Below are 18,581 nucleotides of genomic sequence, written 5' to 3'. Positions count from 1 at the left end.
TGGAGTGCCACAGGCAGCCCAGGGCACAAAGGGTGCAGGCCACAGGCAGCTGTGGTTTGGGCAGCCCCGGGCTGCCCCTGCTCACTGGGCACGAGCTGATGAATGCCACGGAACACAGCCCAAAGCCCAGGTGTAAAGCTCCTCCCGCCCTTGAGCGGCTGAGCTGCTGATTCATGGCCGGAGGGCGGGGCAGAGGGCCCTAGCGATCCTGTTACCCACCAGCCCAGTGGGCTCCCGGGGTGCACCCGCATCCCTCCTCAGACCCAGGTTTCTGGACTGTGGAGGGGGTGTCAGGGTGGGGCTTCGCCCACCAGAGCATCTGGTCTAGGATGGGGCCAGACATATGGGAGGATAACGCCCACACAGAGGGGTCAGGCTGAGGGCCCCAGCAGGTCCCCATCCCTGCTGGAGACAGTGCAGCCACCCTCAGCCTGGGTTTTGCAGGACAGGACAGGCAGGGATGGGACGGGCAGGGGCACCAGCACTTGCAACACTTGCAGCAGTCACCCCGCAGATGGGGGGAGCAGGGGGAGGAGTTGGGTGTCCAAAAGGGCCCTCGGGGACCTATGGGACTGAGAGGCCCGGGGTCAGTGGCCACAGGGGTGGGGTTGGGGATGCAGCCTGAGGATTTTGGGAGACAGACCCCTCCGTGTAGAAAGAGGGATACAGGCAAGACAGGTGCAGATGGACCCCCCATTCGGGGATGGATGGATCAGGCGCAGAGGTAGGGCATCCTTGGGGGTGGCGTGGGAAGTTGACTCTAGGTACACAGGGCTCAGCCCAACTTGGGACTGCCGATAGAAGTCAGCGCTCAGGCTGTCAAGGATGGGCCCTGCGCCCTGGAACCATGGGCAGTCAGGACTGGAGCCCAGGGTCTCAGCAGGAGCTCCCCACTCCCCCGGCTCCACCCCCAGAGCGGGGCAGTTCAGCCAAAGGGGAGAGGCTGACGGGTATCTCCGCGCCGCGTCCGGCCCTAGGTCGGGACAAAGCTGCGGGGCGGCGCTCCCCTCCCCCTGCGCTTCCCCCCAGGCTCCGGCCCTCCCCCGGCGGCGGCCGCCTCGGGTTTCCGGAGGGGCCGGAGGGCGGGCGAGGGCGTCACGTGCGCGCCGCCCGCGGGCCGGTTGGTCCCCGGGCTGGGGAGGGGCCGTGCGCTGCCTGGGTCGGGGTCGGGCCAGGGTCGGCACCTGGGACATCCCCGAGGGAAGGGCCGGGAACAGGAGCGTCCCAGCGGCGGGCGGGCGAGCAGCGCGGACTCGGCCCGGGGCGCACGCCGAGGAAGCCCCGCCGATCCCGGGTCCCCGGTCCTGGGGCACCGCCCGCGGGCACTGCGGGGTGGGCGGCTCCCGGGCCTGCCATGAGCTCTCCGCCGCCTGCCCGCAGTGGCTTTTACCGCCAGGAGGTGACCAAGACGGCCTGGGAGGTGCGCGCCGTGTACCGGGACCTGCAGCCCGTGGGCTCGGGCGCCTATGGCGCGGTGTGGTGAGCGCGGGCCGGGCGGGGCGGCCGGCGGGGCGGGCGGGGCCTGCGCGGGGTGCCCGGCCTTCCCGCTAAGCGGTCCGCCCCGCAGCTCGGCCGTGGACAGCCGCACCGGCGCTAAGGTGGCCATCAAGAAGCTGTACCGGCCCTTCCAGTCCGAGCTGTTCGCCAAGCGCGCCTACCGCGAGCTGCGCCTGCTCAAGCACATGCGCCACGAGAACGTGAGTCGCGCGACCCCGCTCCGGGAAGGCGCCCCGGCCTCGGCTCGGTTCGGCTGGGCTGGGTCCCTCCACCCGGCAACCTCTTCCCCAGGCAACCTGCTGTGGGGCGGGGCGGGGGTCGGGCCGTGGGCCCCCAGGGGAGAAGGAGAGCAAGGAGACGACTCCCCCAAGGGCCATTCCCCCTCCTCTGCCAGGCCCGGGAAAGAGCCCCTTGACTTGGCGTCTCAGCCAGGCCCTGGTCAGGGGACACGACTTGGCCAGGCCCAGGGGATCCTCCAGGTCTCACGCCAAACCCTGCCCCCAGCCAGGAAGCCCGCGGTGAGAGGATGCTCCCGGCAGGAGGATTTTCCTGGAAGGGGCACCTTCTCTTTCCCATCCGGGCCCCTCTCCAGCCCCTCTGTGGAGCCCACTTTGTTGCTGTCCATCTCCTGAGTCTTCCGACCCGGTGGAGGGGGAGGAGGGGGGCGCCAGAACGTAGGGAGTATGGTCAACCCTGGGGGTGAGTGAAGGGTTCGGGGAGCTGCTGTTTGGGGGGCACTGGGCGTGGTGGTCATCTCACAGACACCCTCCCTTTCGTTGTGGGGGCCCATCCTTTCCAGTCCTGCCTGTGAGATGCCATGCACAGCTGCCCTGGGCCTCTCCCACGGAGTGGCTGGCTGCGAAGAGCCTGACTTCTCTGCCAGGGGCCCTCTGGTTTCTGGACACAGTCCCACTTGTCCACTGCCCCCCATGTCACTCCTGCCCTGCCCCTGGTCTGGGCCCAGCCTGAAGGCAGGTGGTCTGGGCGCCCGGACCCTAGCTCCAGTGTGAGATGCTCTGGACCCTCCTGGGTCATCCGAGCCACCGGTGCCCTGGGAGAATGAGTCCCTGTGTCCACCAGCAAACCACCCGCCCCCTGGTTCCTGGCCACCGCCACTCTCTCAGCCCCTTGGGTGGGTCCTTTTCTCTGAGGCTTCCCATAGCCCACCCTGACCCCAGCTCACCACCCCGGGCCCTGTGAAATCTGTTTGCGGTGGACACCAACCTTGCCCCCACCTCGACACCCCCGTCACACCCAGCCCTGCCCCCACCTTGCCACCACTGCACTCCCCCATCCCGCCCGTCACACCAAGACCTTGCCCCAGGACTGTAGCCTTCCCCTCGGCCCCCTGCCCCACCCACCCACCCACTCACTCACCTGCTTGGGCCTTGCCCCATCCAGCCAAGCGCTCTGGGGCTTTTCTTTCTTCTTTTTTTTTTTTCTTTTGAGATGGAGTTTCGCTCTTGTTGCCCAGGCTGGAGTGCAATGGCATGATCTCGGCTCACCACAACCTTTGCCTCCTGGGTTCAAGTGATTCTCCTGCCTCAGCCTCCTGAGTAGCTGGGATTACAGGTCCATGCCACCATGCCTGGCTAATGCTTTGTATTTTTAGTAGAGACGGTGTTTCATTATTTTGGGCAGACTGGTCTCAAACCCCTGACCTCGAGTGATCCGCCTGCCTCGGCCTCCCAAAGTGCTGAGATTACAGGCCTGAACCACCGCGCCCGTCCACTGGGGCTTCTCTTTTTTGAGATGGGATCTCCCTCTGTCGCCCAGGCTGGAGTGCAATGGCGCGATCTGCGACCTCCACCTCCTGGGTTCACACAATTTTCCTGCCTTAGCCTCTCTAGTAGCTGTGACTCTAGGCACCCACCACCACACCCGGCTAACTTTTTGTATTTTTAGTAGAGACGGAGTTTCACTATGTTGGCCAGGCTGGTCTTGAACTCCTGACCTCGTGATCCGCCTGCCTTCGCCTCCCAAATTGCTGGGAGTGCAGCCGTGACCCACCACGCTGGGCTTTTCTTTAGCCACCGCCCTGCTGTCCTGGGGTCCCCGCTGTGCCTGGGGGTCCACGCCCTGGGCTCCCGGCCTGCAGCTGAGGCTCCTTCCCTGGAACCCCATCTTCCTGGAAGACTGAAGCTCTGTGAGGCCACATGCCTTGCTCAGCGGGGGAGGAGGCTCTGCCACAGGCCCCAGTCCTGCCATCCCCATGCCACCTCCCTCTCCAGGCCAGCCCCCACACCACAGAGGCCAAGCCAAGTCCTATGGCCCCTAGCCCACAGGACCCTGCTTTCCATCTTCTCCCAAAGCGCTCTCCTGGGCACCCTCCAGCTGTCGTGTCCACAGAACCCACTGCTCCCAGGCCTCCCTGGACGGGCCTCTGTTCCTTCTCCTCCTCCCTCCACATTCTTGCCCACGGCTCTGGCAGAGCTGTCCTTCCAGTTTAGGTCCATTCTTGCTTCACTCTGGCCAGTCCCTACACCACGGCCAGCAGGACGCGTTTAGCATCACACCCGTTTAAATCCTTCCCTGTCTCTTGGGATCAAAGCCAAACTTTCACCTGGTGTGTGCTGCCCTGCCGGCTCCCTCTGGCCTCTCCTCAGCCCCTCCCTGGCCTGGGCCTTGGCCACCTGGCCTCCCTCCCTGTGTTCCTCAAACTCTCCCAAGTGTTCTCCCTCTTGCCTTGGCCACTCTGCATGTGCCCTCTGCCAGGTGTCCCGCAGCCCACATGTCTACCTGCCCCTCCATCCTTGGCTGTGCAAACTTCTCCGGGCCTCCCTGGGACCCTGTCACCCCAAAATGCTGAGGCAGCAGTTATCACATGACCTGTCCACTGTCCATCTCCCCAACCAGGGGTGCTGTGGGGACCAGGTCTGGCGGGTCATGGTGCTGTCCACCTGGGCCTCACCAGCAGAGGCCTGGCCTCTCCTCATAGCGCTATCCCTTCCCTGGGTGTCAGTCTGCTTGGTTGGGGAGAAGAGGGGAGAAAGGGGCAAGTGGCAGGAGCCCTTTGGATGGTTCAGAGCCAGCCCAGACTCCGGGTTGCCCTTCCCCCAGAAGATCCCGGCTGTCACCATCCAAAAATAACCTGTCTGTGGGTATGTGTGCCAGGGCTGGGCCACGCTGCCAGTGGGCAGAGCCAGGCCCTTTGGACAGTGGGGCATGACGACAGCTGCAGAGGGGGTTTCCTGCCCAGAGGGCTGTGCCACTCTTGGGGGGTGCCCCAGCCCGTGTCCTCCGCTGCACTCTCAACCCTACCTGGCCCCCCAGGTGATTGGGCTGCTGGATGTGTTCACTCCTGATGAGACCCTGGATGACTTCACAGACTTGTGAGTGCCGACCTGGGCTGGCTGCTGGGCACAAGGGGTGGTGGGCAGCTCTGGGCACTGGCTTCAGGTTCCAGGTTGGCATGGGGTTCTCTTCCTGTAGCCTGAGTGGGGGATGCACACTGCCAACCCCCCCCATACTACTCTGCCCCACACCCTCCCCCACATGGTCGTGGGACCCACAGCTGGGCAGAGCTGGGGCTGCTGCCTCCCTTCACGCCTGGCACCTGGGCTGTCCGGCACCGGAGGTGTGAACCTTGGACCTGACCATTTGTTAACAGGAAGGTCCCGTGCTCGGGACCCTGGCACCAAGTGTGTGGCCGGTAACTAGAGCTGCTGACCTTTCCCAGCAGGTGGGGGAGAAGTGGTAGGGAGGACCCACCCTGCCCTTGCCCTGCAGCCGACCACCCCGGGACTCACACCTTGTCGGCCAAGAGTGAAGGGCCAGGCTGAGGAAGGCCTGGAGAGGGTAGCAGATGCCTCCCGCCTGACTTGCAGAGGTCAAGGACCCACGCTGGCCTCAGTGGCCTCTGGGGAGGTGCTAAATACCATTCTCCTATGTCCGTCTCCACCGGCTCAGCCAGCCCCTCTGACCCAGATGCCTTGCCTTGCCGCCATCGCCCCCAGGCACCTCCCTCATCTCTGGCACAAAGTTCTGAGGTTGAAACCTGACTGCCTCCCTCCCCTGCCTGTGAAGACTCGAGCCCTGCAGCCTCAGCCCCAGCCTGGCACGCAGGGCGCTTTAGCAGAGGGTTCAAAAACCCCAAAGGGAGGCCGGGGCGGTGGCTCAAGCCTGTAATCCCAGCACTTTGGGAGGCCGAGACGGGCGGATCACGAGGTCAGGAGATCGAGACCATCCTGGCTAACACGGTGAAACCCCGTCTCTACTAAAAAATACAAAAAACTAGCCAGGCGAGGTGGTGGGTGCCTGTAGTCCCAGGCTGAGGCTGAGGCAGGAGAATGGCATGAACTCGGGAGGCGGAGCTTGCAGTGAGCTGAGATCCGGCCACTGCACTCCAGCCTGGGGGACAGAGCGAGACTCCGTCTCAAAAAAAAACAAAAACAAAAACCCCAAAGGGCAGCCTCCTGCCTGTCTGACAGTCCTCAGAGTGGGAGGGAGGTGTGAGCGTTGCTGGCAGTGACAGTTGGGGCAGGATGGAGCCTGGCACTGCAAGGTGGGGTTGTGAGGATGCCGAGGCTAGTGGAGACGGGTGCTGCAGGGTAACCTTCCCGGGGGCACCTGCTGGATCCCGGATGGGTCTGAGCCTGGGCCTGCTGGGTAGGCCTCTGGGATGCAGAGGCTGGCTCTGCCCACTGATGGTGCTCCGGCCCCTCCCACAGTTACCTGGTGATGCCATTCATGGGCACCGACCTGGGCAAGCTCATGAAACATGAGAAGCTGGGCGAGGACCGGATCCAGTTCCTCGTGTACCAGATGCTGAAGGGGCTGAGGGTATGGCCCCAGGGGAGGCTGCAGGGAGGCAGGCAGGGCCTCGGGGCTGGGCAGAGGAGGGCCCTGTGGCTCTGAGGCCCTGGTACGCTGAAACCTGCTGAATCTTCTGTCCCCGCAGTATATCCATGCTGCCGGCATCATCCACAGAGTGAGTCCTGGTGGAGGAGCCACCCATCAGCCCTCCCCCAGCGCAATCCCCCGCCTCCACGTCCTACCTGTGAGGGTCTGACAGGGTCTGGGGGGGCTGACGGAGTCTGGGGGTGCTGAGCCATGCCTCAGGCACAGCCCCTGGTGGGAGCCTGCCTGGATGCCCAGGTACCTGGGTCTGTCCTTGAAGGGCTGCAGGGAGCAAGGGGGCCAGGTCTGGTGGCCCCATCTTTAGGTGCCACCCAGGCTCTTGGCTGTGTCCATGCTCGGGAGGGTGGGGCACAGTGGCCACCTTTCCTCTGTCCCCAGGACCTGAAGCCTGGCAACCTGGCTGTGAACGAAGACTGTGAGCTGAAGGTGTGTGCCGCCTGGCAGGGGCCCCTCCGGATCTGCCCACCAATCCACCTGTCAGGCCTGGGCAGGGGGCCAAGGCCCCAGGCTCTGGGCAGTGGCTGAGGAGCTGGTGGGTGGGTGAGCCCCAGGAGGCAGTGGTATGCCACATGCCATACCTGCAGCGGGTGAGGGTGGGAGGCGCCCCCAGGCCCCTGCCTGGTCCAGGACAGGGCTGAGGCCTTGGTGGGCAGCAGGTGACAGCAGGGAGAGGGGAGCCCCAGGGCCCCTGCTCCATCCCAAGGGCAGCTGGGCTCGGTGCACTGGCCAAAGGGAGGAGCTCGCACAGTTTGGGGTCCGAGGGCTTGGCCTCAAGTCCTCAAAGGTTGTCAGGAGGCCCCAGCTTGGGGCTTCGAGTCCAACCCCGCCGGGGGTCTCCTGGACCATGGGTGGCCTGTCCGCTCCTTGGGAGTCCCCTAGAACCCACCTCCCCGATTCTTCCCGCAGATCCTGGACTTTGGCCTGGCCAGGCAGGCAGACAGCGAGATGACTGGCTATGTGGTGACCCGGTGGTACCGGGCACCCGAGGTCATCTTGAATTGGATGCGCTACACGCAGACGGGTGAGAAGCTGCCTAGAGATTTGGGCCTCTCGGGCTGCACCATCTGCTTCTCTACTTCTTCACTGAGAGCCCTGTGGTGGCTGCTCCCCAGGGAGGCTGTTGAGCTGGGGTGGGAGCCGGGTGGGTGGGCTGTGTCTGTGTTTCCTCCCTCCCCATCTCATCCCGTCCCCCTGCCCACGGGGCTGACCATGGCTTTTATCTCAGTGGACATCTGGTCTGTGGGGTGCATCATGGCGGAGATGATCACAGGCAAGACGCTGTTCAAAGGCAGCGACCGTATCCTCCAGCAGCACCAGGGGCGGGTGGGGATGGCTCCTGCCCAGGTGGGGGGTTCTGGGGTTGGGGATGGCTCCTGCCCAGGTGGGGGATTCTGGGGGGGTGGGGATGGCTCCTGCCCAGGTGGGGGGTTCTGGGGTTGGGGATGGCTCCTGCCCAGGTGGGGGATTCTGGGGGGGTGGGGATGGCTCCTGCCCAGGTGGGGGGTTCTGGGGTTGGGGATGGCTCCTGCCCAGGTGGGGGGTTCTGGGGTTGGGGATGGCTCCTGCCCAGGTGGGGGATTCTGGGGGGGTGGGGATGGCTCCTGCCCAGGTGGGGGGTTCTGGGGTTGGGGATGGCTCCTGCCCAGATGGGGGGTTCTGGGGGGGTGGGGATGGCTTCTGCCCAGGTGGGGGCAGTGAGGGCCCTGATCTCTGGCCCCCCGAGCTGTGCTCCTGACCTCAGTGCAGACCTGGACCAGCTGAAGGAGATCATGAAAGTGACAGGGACGCCTCCAGCTGAGTTTGTGCAGCGGCTGCAGAGTGATGAGGTCAGTGGTGAGTGGGGAGCTGGGTGGGGGTGGGGGCGGACCCGGGCCTCAGTGTTGGCCCCTCACCCTTTCTTTCCACATAGGCCAAGAACTACATGAAGGGCCTCCCTGAGTTGGAGAAGAAGGATTTTGCCTCCATCCTGACCAATGCAAGCCCTCTGGGTAGGGCTGGCTAGTGTGGGGGCCACCAGGTGCTGGAGTGTGGGGCTTCCCGCAGTCTGGCCTGACGCACCTTCCCCCGCAGCTGTGAACCTCCTGGAGAAGATGCTGGTGCTGGATGCGGAGCAGCGGGTGACGGCAGCCGAGGCACTGGCCCATCCCTACTTCGAGTCCCTGCACGACACGGAAGATGAGCCCCAGGTCCAGAAGTATGACGACTCCTTTGATGACGTGGACCGCACGCTGGATGAATGGAAGCGTGAGCTGGGGGCTCCGGGCAGGGCCTGTGTGGACCCGAGTTGGGGGCTCTGGGCAGGGCCTGTGTGGACCTGTGAGTGGGGGGGCTCTGGGCAGGGCCTGTGTGGACCCGTGGGTGGCGGGCTTCGGGCAGGGCCTGTGTGGACCCTGTGGGCCCTGTGCAGGTGGCCAGGCTCAGAGTCCTAAATCCCCGTCCCTGGGATGCAGGTCAGGTGAGGAGAATGGGAGGTCAGAGGGCAGCATGGGGCCGCGTGGCCTGGTGGAAATGACCTCTGGCTGGAGCTGAAAGATGAAAGGAGGGTGTTCCTGGCAGGCTCAGCACAGAGGCTGGCACAGAAGGAGCCGGGAACGGTGAAGGGCAGCTGTGAGTCAGGGCAGCAGGGCCCACTGAGCCCCTCCTGGCCCCAGACCTGCTGCCCTTCCGCCATGTCCAGGCCAGAGACCCGGGCCACCGTGCCACCCTCACCATGTCCATTTGTCCCTAAGGCCTCTCTCCGCACATCTCGTGAATCTGTCCTTGCCTCTCCTTGCCCCAGGTGTTTTTTTTTTTTTTTTTTTTTTTTAGACAGTCTCGCTCTGTTGCTCAGGCTGGAGTGTGGTGGCGTGATCTTGGCTCATTGCAAGCTCCGCCTCCCGGGTTCACGCCATTCTCCTGCTTTAGCCTCCCGAGTAGCTGGGACTACAGGTGCCCGCCACCACGATCGGCTAACTTTTTGTAATTTTAGTAGAAATAGGGTTTCACCGTGTTAGCCAGGATGGTCTTGATCTCCTGACCTCATAATCCGCCCACCTCGGCCTCTCAAAGTGCTGGGATTATAGGCGTGAGCCACCGCGCCCGGCCCTCTCTTTGGTCCATTTTAGGATCCTTCCCATCTGGACAAGACATGTATGTCTTATATACCCAAGATAGTCCCCAGGGCCTCACCTGTCTCCCCCAGCCCCCCTGAGCAGTCCAGACCCCAACCCTAACTACTAGGGTCCATCATCCCCTATACCAGGGGCTATCCCCTCATCTTGGAGGGCTGGCCAAGGCCTGTGCAGCCTCAGGCTGAACTCAGGGAAGCCTCCCCAGCTCCCACAGCTATGCTGTGGCCTGAGGCTATGCTGGACCTGGCTTCATTTTTGCTCCAGAGTGGCAGGCTGTGTCTTCTTCATGGCTGCATGACCAACCTGTGGTGGGGGTGCCCGGGGACAGCAGGTGGACACTGGGAGCAGTGCCGTGTTTCAGGCCCTGTCCTGGCTCTGCCTTGGGCGCAGGGCCTTGGTCCTCCACACTGGCTGGGTGGGGCTGGATGGACTGAGATTCTTCACCTGTGCTGCTTAGGACCACGGGTCCCTGGGTGCCTGCAGCAGGGCCTCCACCCTTCGCTGTGTGTGCTTAGTTGTGTGCTTATGAGTTTGGCTTTGATTAAAGGTTTCTCCTGCTAAAAAGATAACTTGAAAACCATGGGCCATAGGATCCTCTCTGTAGTCCCCACCCACACAACTGTAGCTGGGGCCTCAGCTCTTAGGACAGACCGTGGTGGACATGTGGCCAAGCCCTGGCCACCTCCCCTTTCCCTGGAAAATCCGGATCTAGAGCAATGGCCTCTTCACACAAACCTTCTCTCAGTAGTTTGGACCACATTAGGATTAGAGAAGGGCCCCACGAGGCACCGCCAGGCGTGTCTGAGTGACACCCCAGGATGGAAGGCAAAAGCTGACCCTGGTTTCTGTTGTGCCCCCCGCCCCCGCCAGGTGTTACTTACAAAGAGGTGCTCAGCTTCAAGCCTCCCCGGCAGCTGGGAGCCAGGGTCTCCAAGGAGACGGCTCTGTGAAGATCTCTGAGCTCCAGGGTGGTAGTGAGGACCACCTTCACCTTCCACCTGAGAGGGGACCCTCGTTGCCACCTTGACCTTGGCTGGGGCTTGCATCCCAAGGCATCCGTCGGAGCAGACCCCTGGGTTCCATGGACCCTCCTCCCCATGCCCCTGCCTCTGCTCTCGGGTGCCCATCCTGGAGGAGCACCTGAACTTTCTGGACAGGACCTCTGGCCGACCTGGGGATGGCCTCTGATGCCTGGAGCCGGGGCCCCCTTGCCCGGTGCCCTCAGAAACCTCGGAGCTGGTGGGGCTCCAGGTCAGGCCCTGGCCTCTGAGCCCTGCCTGCTCTGGGCCATGCGGAGGAAGAACAGAGGGTGGGCGCAGGGCACCAACTCAGGGACATCCCTTCTCCTGGGCGACGTCACTGGACCTTCCTGCACCCCTGCCTGGAATGTAAATCAGCTGTGTGGCGCCCACGTGGCTGGAATGAAATAGACCCTTTTGTAGCTCCCTGCTCTGGCTGTGCGTCCTCATGCTGCGACCTGTCTTAAGGCCTCCAAGCCCTTGGCCTGCATGTAGAGGAGGCTGACCTGATAGCTCAGACCCTCAGAGCCAGCTGGGGGGCCTGAGCATCCCATCTCTCCCAGGCCACAAAGCTGGTGCCCACTTCCCCAGACCTGTGCCAGTGAGCTTCGAACACCCACATTAGGGCTTGGCCCCCTCCCCTTTTACAGGGTGACCTTCTGCTAATGGCTTAGAGTCTAAGCCACTGTGTGTGGATCCTGAAGCCAGACCCAGGGGCAGGGCCTGATGGGGAGAAATGTTAGGATCTACCCTAGCTCTCTGCACCCTCCAAGGCCAGCAGGTCCCTGTGGGGGAGGGGGCACACTGAACACCTTGAGACCCCTCTGGCCCCTGTGGTGGAGTGGTGAGCACAGAGGGCTGGGTTTTGTTTTTGATCAAACCTCTAGTCCCTACCTACTACCGTGCTCCAGTGGTATCTTCATGCCCAGGCCGCCCTCTGCAGGCCACTCGGTGTTTCCAAGGGTGGCGGCTGGACCACAGGCCACAGGCACCTCCAAACCTGTCCCAGGGCAGGGGGTTACAGTAGAGAGACCAGTGAGGGCAGGGCAGGCCAGGCGTCCTCCTCGGTGGACACTTCCACAGCTGGCCCAGCCAAATTGGACTTGATGAGCTGCCACGACAGATGCCTTCTCTGCCAGCGACCCTCATGCCTCTCCAGGGCATCCGGGCATGGGGGACGTGATCCCCATCGGCTCGGGAGCCGCGCTGACTTGTGTCATGGCTGCTGTCCACACGGGGCCCAGCTTCCTGCCATAGGTGGCCTGAGGACTGGGGGCCCCAAAACTGACCCAACTAAACATGAGCTCCGGCAGGGACAGGGTGGCCCCTGGGCTCCAGGGGGGCTCCGGTCTCCTCTTGGGGCACCTTGCTCCGTGGCTGTGCCCGCGCCTCCTGCCTTCCTCACTTCCTCTGTTCCCCGCCACGCTACCGCAACTCCGGTCCAGTGTCCCCGCCTCCACCGACCTTGACTCTGCTCTTAGGCCAGGGATCTTCTCGGAGCCAGAACCGGACTCGCCCTCCTTAAACCTCCAGGGCGGTGCTGCGCCTGGATGCAACCACGACTACCGCCCTGAGCCGGCCGCAGCGCCACCCGCCTCCCCGCGGGCTTCTCCCGCCTCGTGGCCTTTGCCTGCGGACCCCTCGCCCCGCTCGCCCTTCACCCCGGCTCTTCCTGCGCTCGGGCCGGGTGGCCTTGGGGCTGCGCTGGACCCTGACCCGAGAGCTGGAGCAGAACGGGGCTCGCCTGGGCAGGCTCAGCCACAGGCGCTCGGGTGGGGCTGCGGCGACCGCCAGCGCAGGGCCTGGGGACCCCGCCCCTCTAGGAGGGGATCGGGGCGGGGCCGAGGGGGAGGCGGAGCAGCAGCGCAGCTCGGAGGGCTGGCGGCTCCGGGCGCTGAGGCTTCCGCGCCTGCTGGTTCCTCGCTCCGGGGCGGGGCTCGCGATAGCGAGCGGGAGCAGGTCGCGGGGCGGGACCCGGGTCCGAGGCGAGGAAGCCGGAAGCCGTGCGCGGGGAGCCTCCCCCTTCGACTGCGGCCTCGCTCGGCGCCTTCTGCACGCCTGGGATCCCGGAGCCTGCCTAGTTCTGTGCGCTCCCGCCCAGGCCGGTGCCCGCCGCCCGCCGCCCGCCTGCGCCCCAGGCAGGTCCCAGGCCTCCGGCTGCTCCCGGCCGAAGGTGGGGACTGGCAGTGGCAGGCACCGCTGGCGAGGGCGTTTGGGGACCCAGGGTGACCACGGCGCAGCCATGGGGACCGCGCTTGTGTACCATGAGGACATGACGGCCACCCGGCTGCTCTGGGACGAGTAAGTGGGACCTGGCCGAGGTGGGGTGCGGGGAGGGACCTCTGGACTGAGCTCTTCGTCTGCCCCAGCCCCGAGTGCGAGATTGAGCGCCCTGAGCGCCTGACCGCAGCCCTGGACCGCCTGCGGCAGCGCGGCCTGGAACAGAGGTGTCTGCGGTTGTCAGCCCGCGAGGCCTCGAAAGAGGAGCTGGGCCTGGTGCACAGGTCAGGACGGGGGAAGCCCCCCAATGATATGGGGGCAGGCAACCCATCTAGAAACCTGGGAACCTGGGCCTGCCAACCTTGAAGACAGATCCTCTCCCTATGCACCTTGGGTGGGCTCACAGGCTTGAGGAAGTGACAGGGTGGCCACTCCCACCACAAATCCCAGCTCCCCCCTCCCAGCCCCCTGCTCCTGCTGGTGACCGTGCCTCTCCTGCCTGCCCATCTGCATGCAGCCCAGAGTATGTGTCCCTGGTCAGGAAGACCCAGGTCCTAGGCGAGGAGGAGCTGCAAGCGCTGTCCGGACAGTTCGACGCCATCTACTTCCACCCGGTGCGTGTCCCCGGACACACTCACCTGTGCAGACACATGCACGCGCCTCTGCACGTTCACAGTCATGGCTGCCGATCCCAGCCAGCGTCCCCTGGTCCGTGCACGTGACATTGTCCAGCACACCTGCCTGCTGGCACTGCCAGAGCCTGGGACTGGCCTGTTGTGCCCAGCAGCTGGTGCCTTGCAGCCTGACACAAGTGTGGGCATGGCCTGCAAAGGGCAGCAGGGAAGGCGGGGGGGCTCATCTGTGCCCCTGCGCCCACAGAGTACCTTTCACTGTGCACGCCTGGCCGCAGGGGCTGGACTGCAGCTGGTGGATGCTGTGCTCACGGGAGCTGTGCAAAACGGGCTTGCTCTGGTGAGGTGAGAGCTGCTGCTTCCCCTGGCTGCTCCTCTGTGGGTGGCCCTGTGAGGGGCCAGGGCAACCCTGACACAACCCAAATCCTCCTCTCACGCCATAGGCCCCCCGGGCACCACAGCCAGAGGGCAGCTGCCAACGGGTTCTGCGTGTTCAACAACGTGGCCATAGCAGCTGCACATGCCAAGCAGAAGCACGGGCTACACAGGTGTGTGCCAGGCTGGCTGCAGGGTGTGGGCCCAGGCCACACAGCAAGGGGCGGCACAGGTGGTGAGAGAACCCAGCCAGCATTTTCCCATCCCTGGCCGGGCTCCTGGAGGTGGGAGGCCCTGCCCCTCAGCCAGCAGCGCTGTCTGTGCCCAGGATCCTCATCGTGGACTGGGATGTGCACCATGGCCAGGGGATCCAGTATCTCTTTGAGGATGACCCCAGGTGAGCAAGGGTGCAGACAGCACCCTTTCCTGCAACCCCAGCCTGGCCTGGGAAAATCCAAGGGCAAGATACAGACGTGCTCGGGTCAGGGTTCTACGGGCAGCTGTAGAGCTGTTGAGGGTCCTGACCTCTGATCTCTGGCCCTGGCTGGCCGTTGGCAGCGTCCTTTACTTCTCCTGGCACCGCTATGAGCATGGGCGTTTCTGGCCTTTCCTTCGAGAGTCAGATGCAGACGCAGTGGGGCGGGGACAGGGCCTCGGCTTCACTGTCAACCTGCCCTGGAACCAGGTGCCTACCCTCAAGCCCCAGGCCCCCACCCAGACCCCTCCCCCCAGCCCCCTCCCCTGCCCCACAGTTCAGGATGTAGCCTGGGATGTCCTGCCAGGTCGGGATGGGAAACGCTGACTACGTGGCTGCCTTCCTGCACCTGCTGCTCCCACTGGCCTTTGAGGTGACTGCACGGAGGATTCCCCCAGGGCAGCCGGGTGGGAGGGAACTTGGTGCCTGGAGCGCCACGGTGAGGGCAGGAGGAGGGTTATGAGCTGCCCCACTGCTGCCTGGCAGGGAAGAGTGCTCAGGAGGGGATGGGATGGGCCTGGCTTGCCCTCACCTGGGCTCCAGCCCCTCTCTCAACCCTCCCCACCCTGGCCTGACCTGTAGTTTGACCCTGAGCTGGTGCTGGTCTCAGCAGGATTTGACTCAGCCATCGGGGACCCTGAGGTGAGGGCCTTGCCTGGCCAGGGAGGGTTTCTAGGGTCCTGGAGCCCAGGTCCCCCATCACACATGGCTTTGGTTCCAGGGGCAAATGCAGGCCACGCCAGAGTGCTTCGCCCACCTCACACATCTGCTGCAGGTGCTGGCCGGCGGCCGGGTCTGCGCCATGCTGGAGGTGACTGGGGAGGGCACATAGGGAGGGTTCCTGGGCCAGAGGTCTGGGGGTCAGGAGCATGGGAGCCAGGTGCCCACGTGGTACTTGGGAGGGGCATCCTGCCTGGGATAGAGCCAGGCAAGGGCCCTCCTGGTGACACCCCATCCCAGTGGTATCTCTGCCCCAATCATGTCTCCACCCTCCTCCCAGGGCGGCTACCACTTGGAGTCACTGGCTGAGTCAGTGTGCATGACAGTACAGACGCTGCTGGGCGACCCGGCTCCACCCCTGTCAGGGCTCATGGTGCCATGTCAGAGGTTCGAGGGGAGGGAGGGCAGGCGGGGCTGGGGTGTGAGGCCAGGCGTCACCACTGTTGTGTCTCCCCCACAGTGCCCTGGAGTCCATCCAGAGTGCCCGTGCTGCCCAAGCCCCGTACTGGAAGAGCCTGCAGCTGCAAGGTCAGTGTGGCCAGGTGCTAGGCTGCAGGATCCCACCTCAGGCTCCGTGCAGTGGCTATGACTCTGAACTGTCCCTAGATGTGACCCCTGTGCCGACGAGCCCCAGCACCCACTCCCCAGAGGGGAGGCCTCCACCTCTGCTGCCTGGGGGTCCCATGTGTAAGGCAGCTGCACCTGCACCTGCACCGAGCTCCCTCCTGGACCAGCTGTGCCTCTGCCCTGCACCCTCTGTCCGCACCACTGTTGCCCTGACAGCGCCAGATATCACACTGGTCCTGCCCCCTGATGTCATCCAACAGGAAGGGTCAGCCCTGAGGGAGGAGACAGAAGCCTGGGCCAGGTGGGCAGGGCTGGCCTGGGGAGGATGGGGCCGCATCTACACCTGTGCGTGTGTGTGCCTGACATGTAGTCACTACGTGTCTGTGTGTCCCTCTGGTCTGTCCACCACAGGCCACACGAGTCCCTGGCCCGGGAGGAGGCCCTCACTGCACTTGGGAAGCTCCTGTACCTCTTAGATGGGATGCTGGATGGGCAGGTGGGAGCACCTGTGAGGGGTTGGGGGTGCTGTGGACCTAGGGGCAGGGACCAGGACCTGCCAACGAGATGTGGCCTGTCCAGAGGAGGGCTGGGTGGTGCAGAACCACATGGATGTGAACGTTGCCTTGTGCCAAGAACGGTTCTCAGAACAGCCCCAGGGATGGGGATCACCAGCGTGTCTGACCTCTGACCTCAGCTTCTTCAGTTAAATGCTCTTTGGCACAGAGGTGAAGGGGGTGATTTAAAGTATACATTTAGGCAGGGTGCAATGGCTCATGCCTGTAATAACAGCAGTTTGGGGGGCCAAGGTGGGAGGAATGTTTGAGCTCAGGAGTTCAAGACCAGCCTAGAGAACATACAGAGACCCTGTCTCCACAAAAAATAAAAAAGTCAGCCAAGTGTGGTGGCGTGTGCCTGTAGTTCAGTTATTTAGGAGGCTGAGGCAGGAGGATCACTTAAGCCCAGTAGTTTGAGACTGCGGTGAGCTATCAGACTCACCCAAGTCTGTGGTGGCGCCACTGCACGCCAGCCTGGGTACAGAACAAGTCCCTGTCTTTCAAAAAAAAAAAAAGAAAAAAAATTACAGACGTAAGCATCTTATTTACAGAAGCAGAGTAATTGACCTGAGTGTAAGAAGTGTGGCTGGCAGTAACCACAGAGATACACCGAATGCAGGGAACCGTCGATCTGTTTACCTGGCTCGGGAGTTGGCTGCTGCCTCGTCCTCCACTGTTTATTCATCCCACAGGTGAACAGTGGCATCGCAGCCACTCCAGCCTCTGCTGCAGCAGCCACCCTGGATGTGGCTATTCAGAGAGGCCTATCCCACGGAGCCCAGAGGTAAGCCTCACTTGACCATCCGGAGCCTCTGAGGGCAGGACCTGTGGGCACCCCTATCCTGGCTGGCCAAGCAGAGAGAGCTCTGGGAATGGACTCTGGACAACAGGAACACCTGTCCTGAGGCCAGCTCTTCCTCCAGGCTGCTGTGTGTGGCCCTGGGACAGCTGGACCGGCCTCCAGACCTCGCCCATGACGGGTAGGACTCTCACGTCTTGCATCTGTCCAGCCATGGATGTGAATGGGCATGCGACGGATGTGTGCCTGGGCCCCAGGGTGACGGGTGGGTGGGGCACTTGGTACTGAATGGAGCCTTCCTCAGCTGGGGTTTGGGAGAAGGGCTGCTACAGGCAATGCCAGGTGGGTCTCCAGCACAGAGGCTCAGCAGTCACAGCAACCCTGCCCATGGCCCTGTGAATGCTCTTCCACCTCTGCCTCTGTGGTCTGGGCTCAGGAGGGTGAGCAGGGCCTTACACTTATGCACATGTGTCCTGGAAGGAGGACTCTGTGGCTGAACATCGGGGGCAAGGAGGCAGCCGCCCTATCCATGTTCCATGTCGCCACGCCACTGCCAGTGGTGAGTGACCACGCCACGCAGCAAGGCAGGTGCTGGGGAGCCCATGGATGTGTGCCGCTGCTGCTTGCTGGCATGTCATGATAGCAGGCCTCTGGTCCTTCCTGTCTCCCTGCTCCTGCTCCAGGGGTCCTGAGATTGAGAGGTTGGGGGGCCAGAGCCAGCAGGTGTCTGTAGATGAGGAGCTGGGCTCTGCTGTCCCCACAGATGACTGGTGGCTTCCTGAGCTGCATCTTGGGCTTGGTACTGCCCCTGGCCTATGGCTTCCAGCCTGACCTGGTGCTAGTGGCGCTAGGGCCTGGCCATGGCCTGCAGGGCCCCCACGCTGCACTCCTGGCTGCCATGCTTCGGGGGCTGGCAGGGGGCCGAGTCCTGGCCCTCCTGGAGGAGGTAAGCTGGGCAGGGTGGAGGTGCTGTGGGGTGGGATGAGGGGAAGGACCAATGACTGCTTCCGTCTTCGCCCCTGGCCCAGGACTCCACACCCCAGCTAGCAGGGATCCTGGCCCGGGTGCTGCGTGGAGAGGCACCTCCTAGCCTAGGCCCTTCCTCTGTGGCTTCCCCGGAGGACGTCCAGGCTCTGATGTACCTGAGAGGGCAGCTGGAGCCTCAGTGGAAGATGCTGCAGGTGAGGCTGATTGCGGAGGCATGGCTCTGCCCTGGGGCCCGGCTCTGCCACAGAGGTCGGTGGGGAGGGCAGGGCAAGTGAGTGCTGAGAACCAGCTCCAGTGCAGGAGGCCAGCTGCGCGCCTCCTCCCGGCTCCTCCTCCTGTAGTGCCGTCCTCACCTGGTGGTTTGAAATCGGCCAAGGTGGGTGCATTTAAGCCGCAGAAATGACACCGCACGCCAGCGCCTCGCTGCCGCGATCCGGACCCCAAGCCCGCGGCTCCCACGACTCCGGGGCACGGAACCCCGCCCCCTCCCACCCGTGCTTCCCCCGCTCCACCCCTCACTTCGCCTCGCCCCGCCCCACCCATCGCGCCCTGGCCCGTCCCATCCGAGCCCATGCAACCCACCCTCGGTCCCGTTCCGGCCCCTGCGCCCCGCTGCCCTTCCCTCCCCGCCCTTGCGCCGTTAGTAAACATGGGTCAAACGAAACCCTGGTTCTGCCTCCTTTACTGAACACGCTGGCCTCGATCTCTCAACCGCGGTGCGGGACTCAGGCCGGAAGTGCGCCGCGGCCCGGGTCTCACTTTCACG

The 18,581-nt window shown here is 63.9% G+C and overlaps 2 protein-coding genes across 14 annotated transcripts; both read left to right on the top strand.

Moving 5' to 3' along the window:
* Positions 1 to 1,163: 1,163 nt before the first annotated feature.
* Positions 1,164 to 10,915, top strand: LOC105489758 (mitogen-activated protein kinase 12). Of its 3 annotated transcripts, none has more exons than XM_011754807.3 (12): positions 1,164 to 1,479; positions 1,568 to 1,697; positions 4,771 to 4,829; positions 6,168 to 6,279; positions 6,398 to 6,496; positions 6,736 to 6,783; positions 7,264 to 7,378; positions 7,583 to 7,654; positions 8,104 to 8,183; positions 8,267 to 8,345; positions 8,428 to 8,601; positions 10,338 to 10,915. In XM_011754807.3, the coding sequence occupies exons 1-12, from the start codon at positions 1,355 to 1,357 to the stop codon at positions 10,415 to 10,417; spliced, it is 1,173 nt and encodes a 390-aa protein (XP_011753109.1). In that variant the 5' UTR covers positions 1,164 to 1,354; the 3' UTR covers positions 10,418 to 10,915. The 3 variants fall into 3 exon arrangements, with proteins under 3 accessions (XP_011753109.1, XP_011753110.1, XP_011753112.1); XM_011754808.3 differs by having other exon boundaries at positions 1,169 to 1,479; positions 6,398 to 6,427; XM_011754810.3 differs by having other exon boundaries at positions 1,282 to 1,420.
* Positions 10,916 to 12,422: 1,507 nt separating this feature from the next.
* Positions 12,423 to 18,479, top strand: LOC105489760 (histone deacetylase 10). Of its 11 annotated transcripts, XM_011754815.2 has the most exons (20): positions 12,428 to 12,787; positions 12,856 to 12,990; positions 13,224 to 13,320; positions 13,586 to 13,683; positions 13,782 to 13,886; positions 14,042 to 14,110; positions 14,272 to 14,398; positions 14,496 to 14,561; positions 14,771 to 14,830; positions 14,910 to 14,999; positions 15,189 to 15,295; positions 15,369 to 15,436; positions 15,515 to 15,776; positions 15,887 to 15,971; positions 16,722 to 16,813; positions 16,953 to 17,009; positions 17,309 to 17,387; positions 17,592 to 17,774; positions 17,857 to 18,009; positions 18,157 to 18,479. In XM_011754815.2, the coding sequence occupies exons 1-20, from the start codon at positions 12,729 to 12,731 to the stop codon at positions 18,178 to 18,180; spliced, it is 2,016 nt and encodes a 671-aa protein (XP_011753117.2). In that variant the 5' UTR covers positions 12,428 to 12,728; the 3' UTR covers positions 18,181 to 18,479. The 11 variants fall into 11 exon arrangements, with proteins under 11 accessions (XP_070936907.1, XP_070936906.1, XP_070936905.1 ...); XM_011754814.3 differs by having other exon boundaries at positions 12,426 to 12,787; positions 17,857 to 18,479; XM_071080801.1 differs by having other exon boundaries at positions 12,427 to 12,787; positions 15,369 to 15,776.
* The last annotated feature ends 102 nt before the right edge of the window (positions 18,480 to 18,581 follow it).

The sequence above is a fragment of the Macaca nemestrina genome, chromosome 15 (genome assembly GCF_043159975.1).
Source record: "Macaca nemestrina isolate mMacNem1 chromosome 15, mMacNem.hap1, whole genome shotgun sequence".
Classification (NCBI taxonomy): Eukaryota; Metazoa; Chordata; class Mammalia; order Primates; family Cercopithecidae; genus Macaca; species Macaca nemestrina.
The sequence above is the reverse complement of the archived record's forward strand: the minus strand, read 5'-3'. Positions and strand labels throughout refer to the sequence as shown.

Excerpts from the sequence above, each read along its gene's own strand:
- LOC105489760 (XM_071080800.1), top strand. The coding sequence starts at position 12,729 with ATGGGGACCGCGCTTGTGTACCATGAGGACATGACGGCCACCCGGCTG. Across the intron at positions 13,321-13,585 it reads ACGCCATCTACTTCCACCCG|AGTACCTTTCACTGTGCACG; the intron begins GTGCGTGTCCCC and ends CTGCGCCCACAG. Across the intron at positions 13,684-13,781 it reads AACGGGCTTGCTCTGGTGAG|GCCCCCCGGGCACCACAGCC; the intron begins GTGAGAGCTGCT and ends CTCACGCCATAG.
- LOC105489758 (XM_011754807.3), top strand. The coding sequence starts at position 1,355 with ATGAGCTCTCCGCCGCCTGCCCGCAGTGGCTTTTACCGCCAGGAGGTG. Across the intron at positions 6,280-6,397 it reads AGATGCTGAAGGGGCTGAGG|TATATCCATGCTGCCGGCAT; the intron begins GTATGGCCCCAG and ends CTGTCCCCGCAG. Across the intron at positions 7,655-8,103 it reads GCTGTTCAAAGGCAGCGACC|ACCTGGACCAGCTGAAGGAG; the intron begins GTATCCTCCAGC and ends ACCTCAGTGCAG.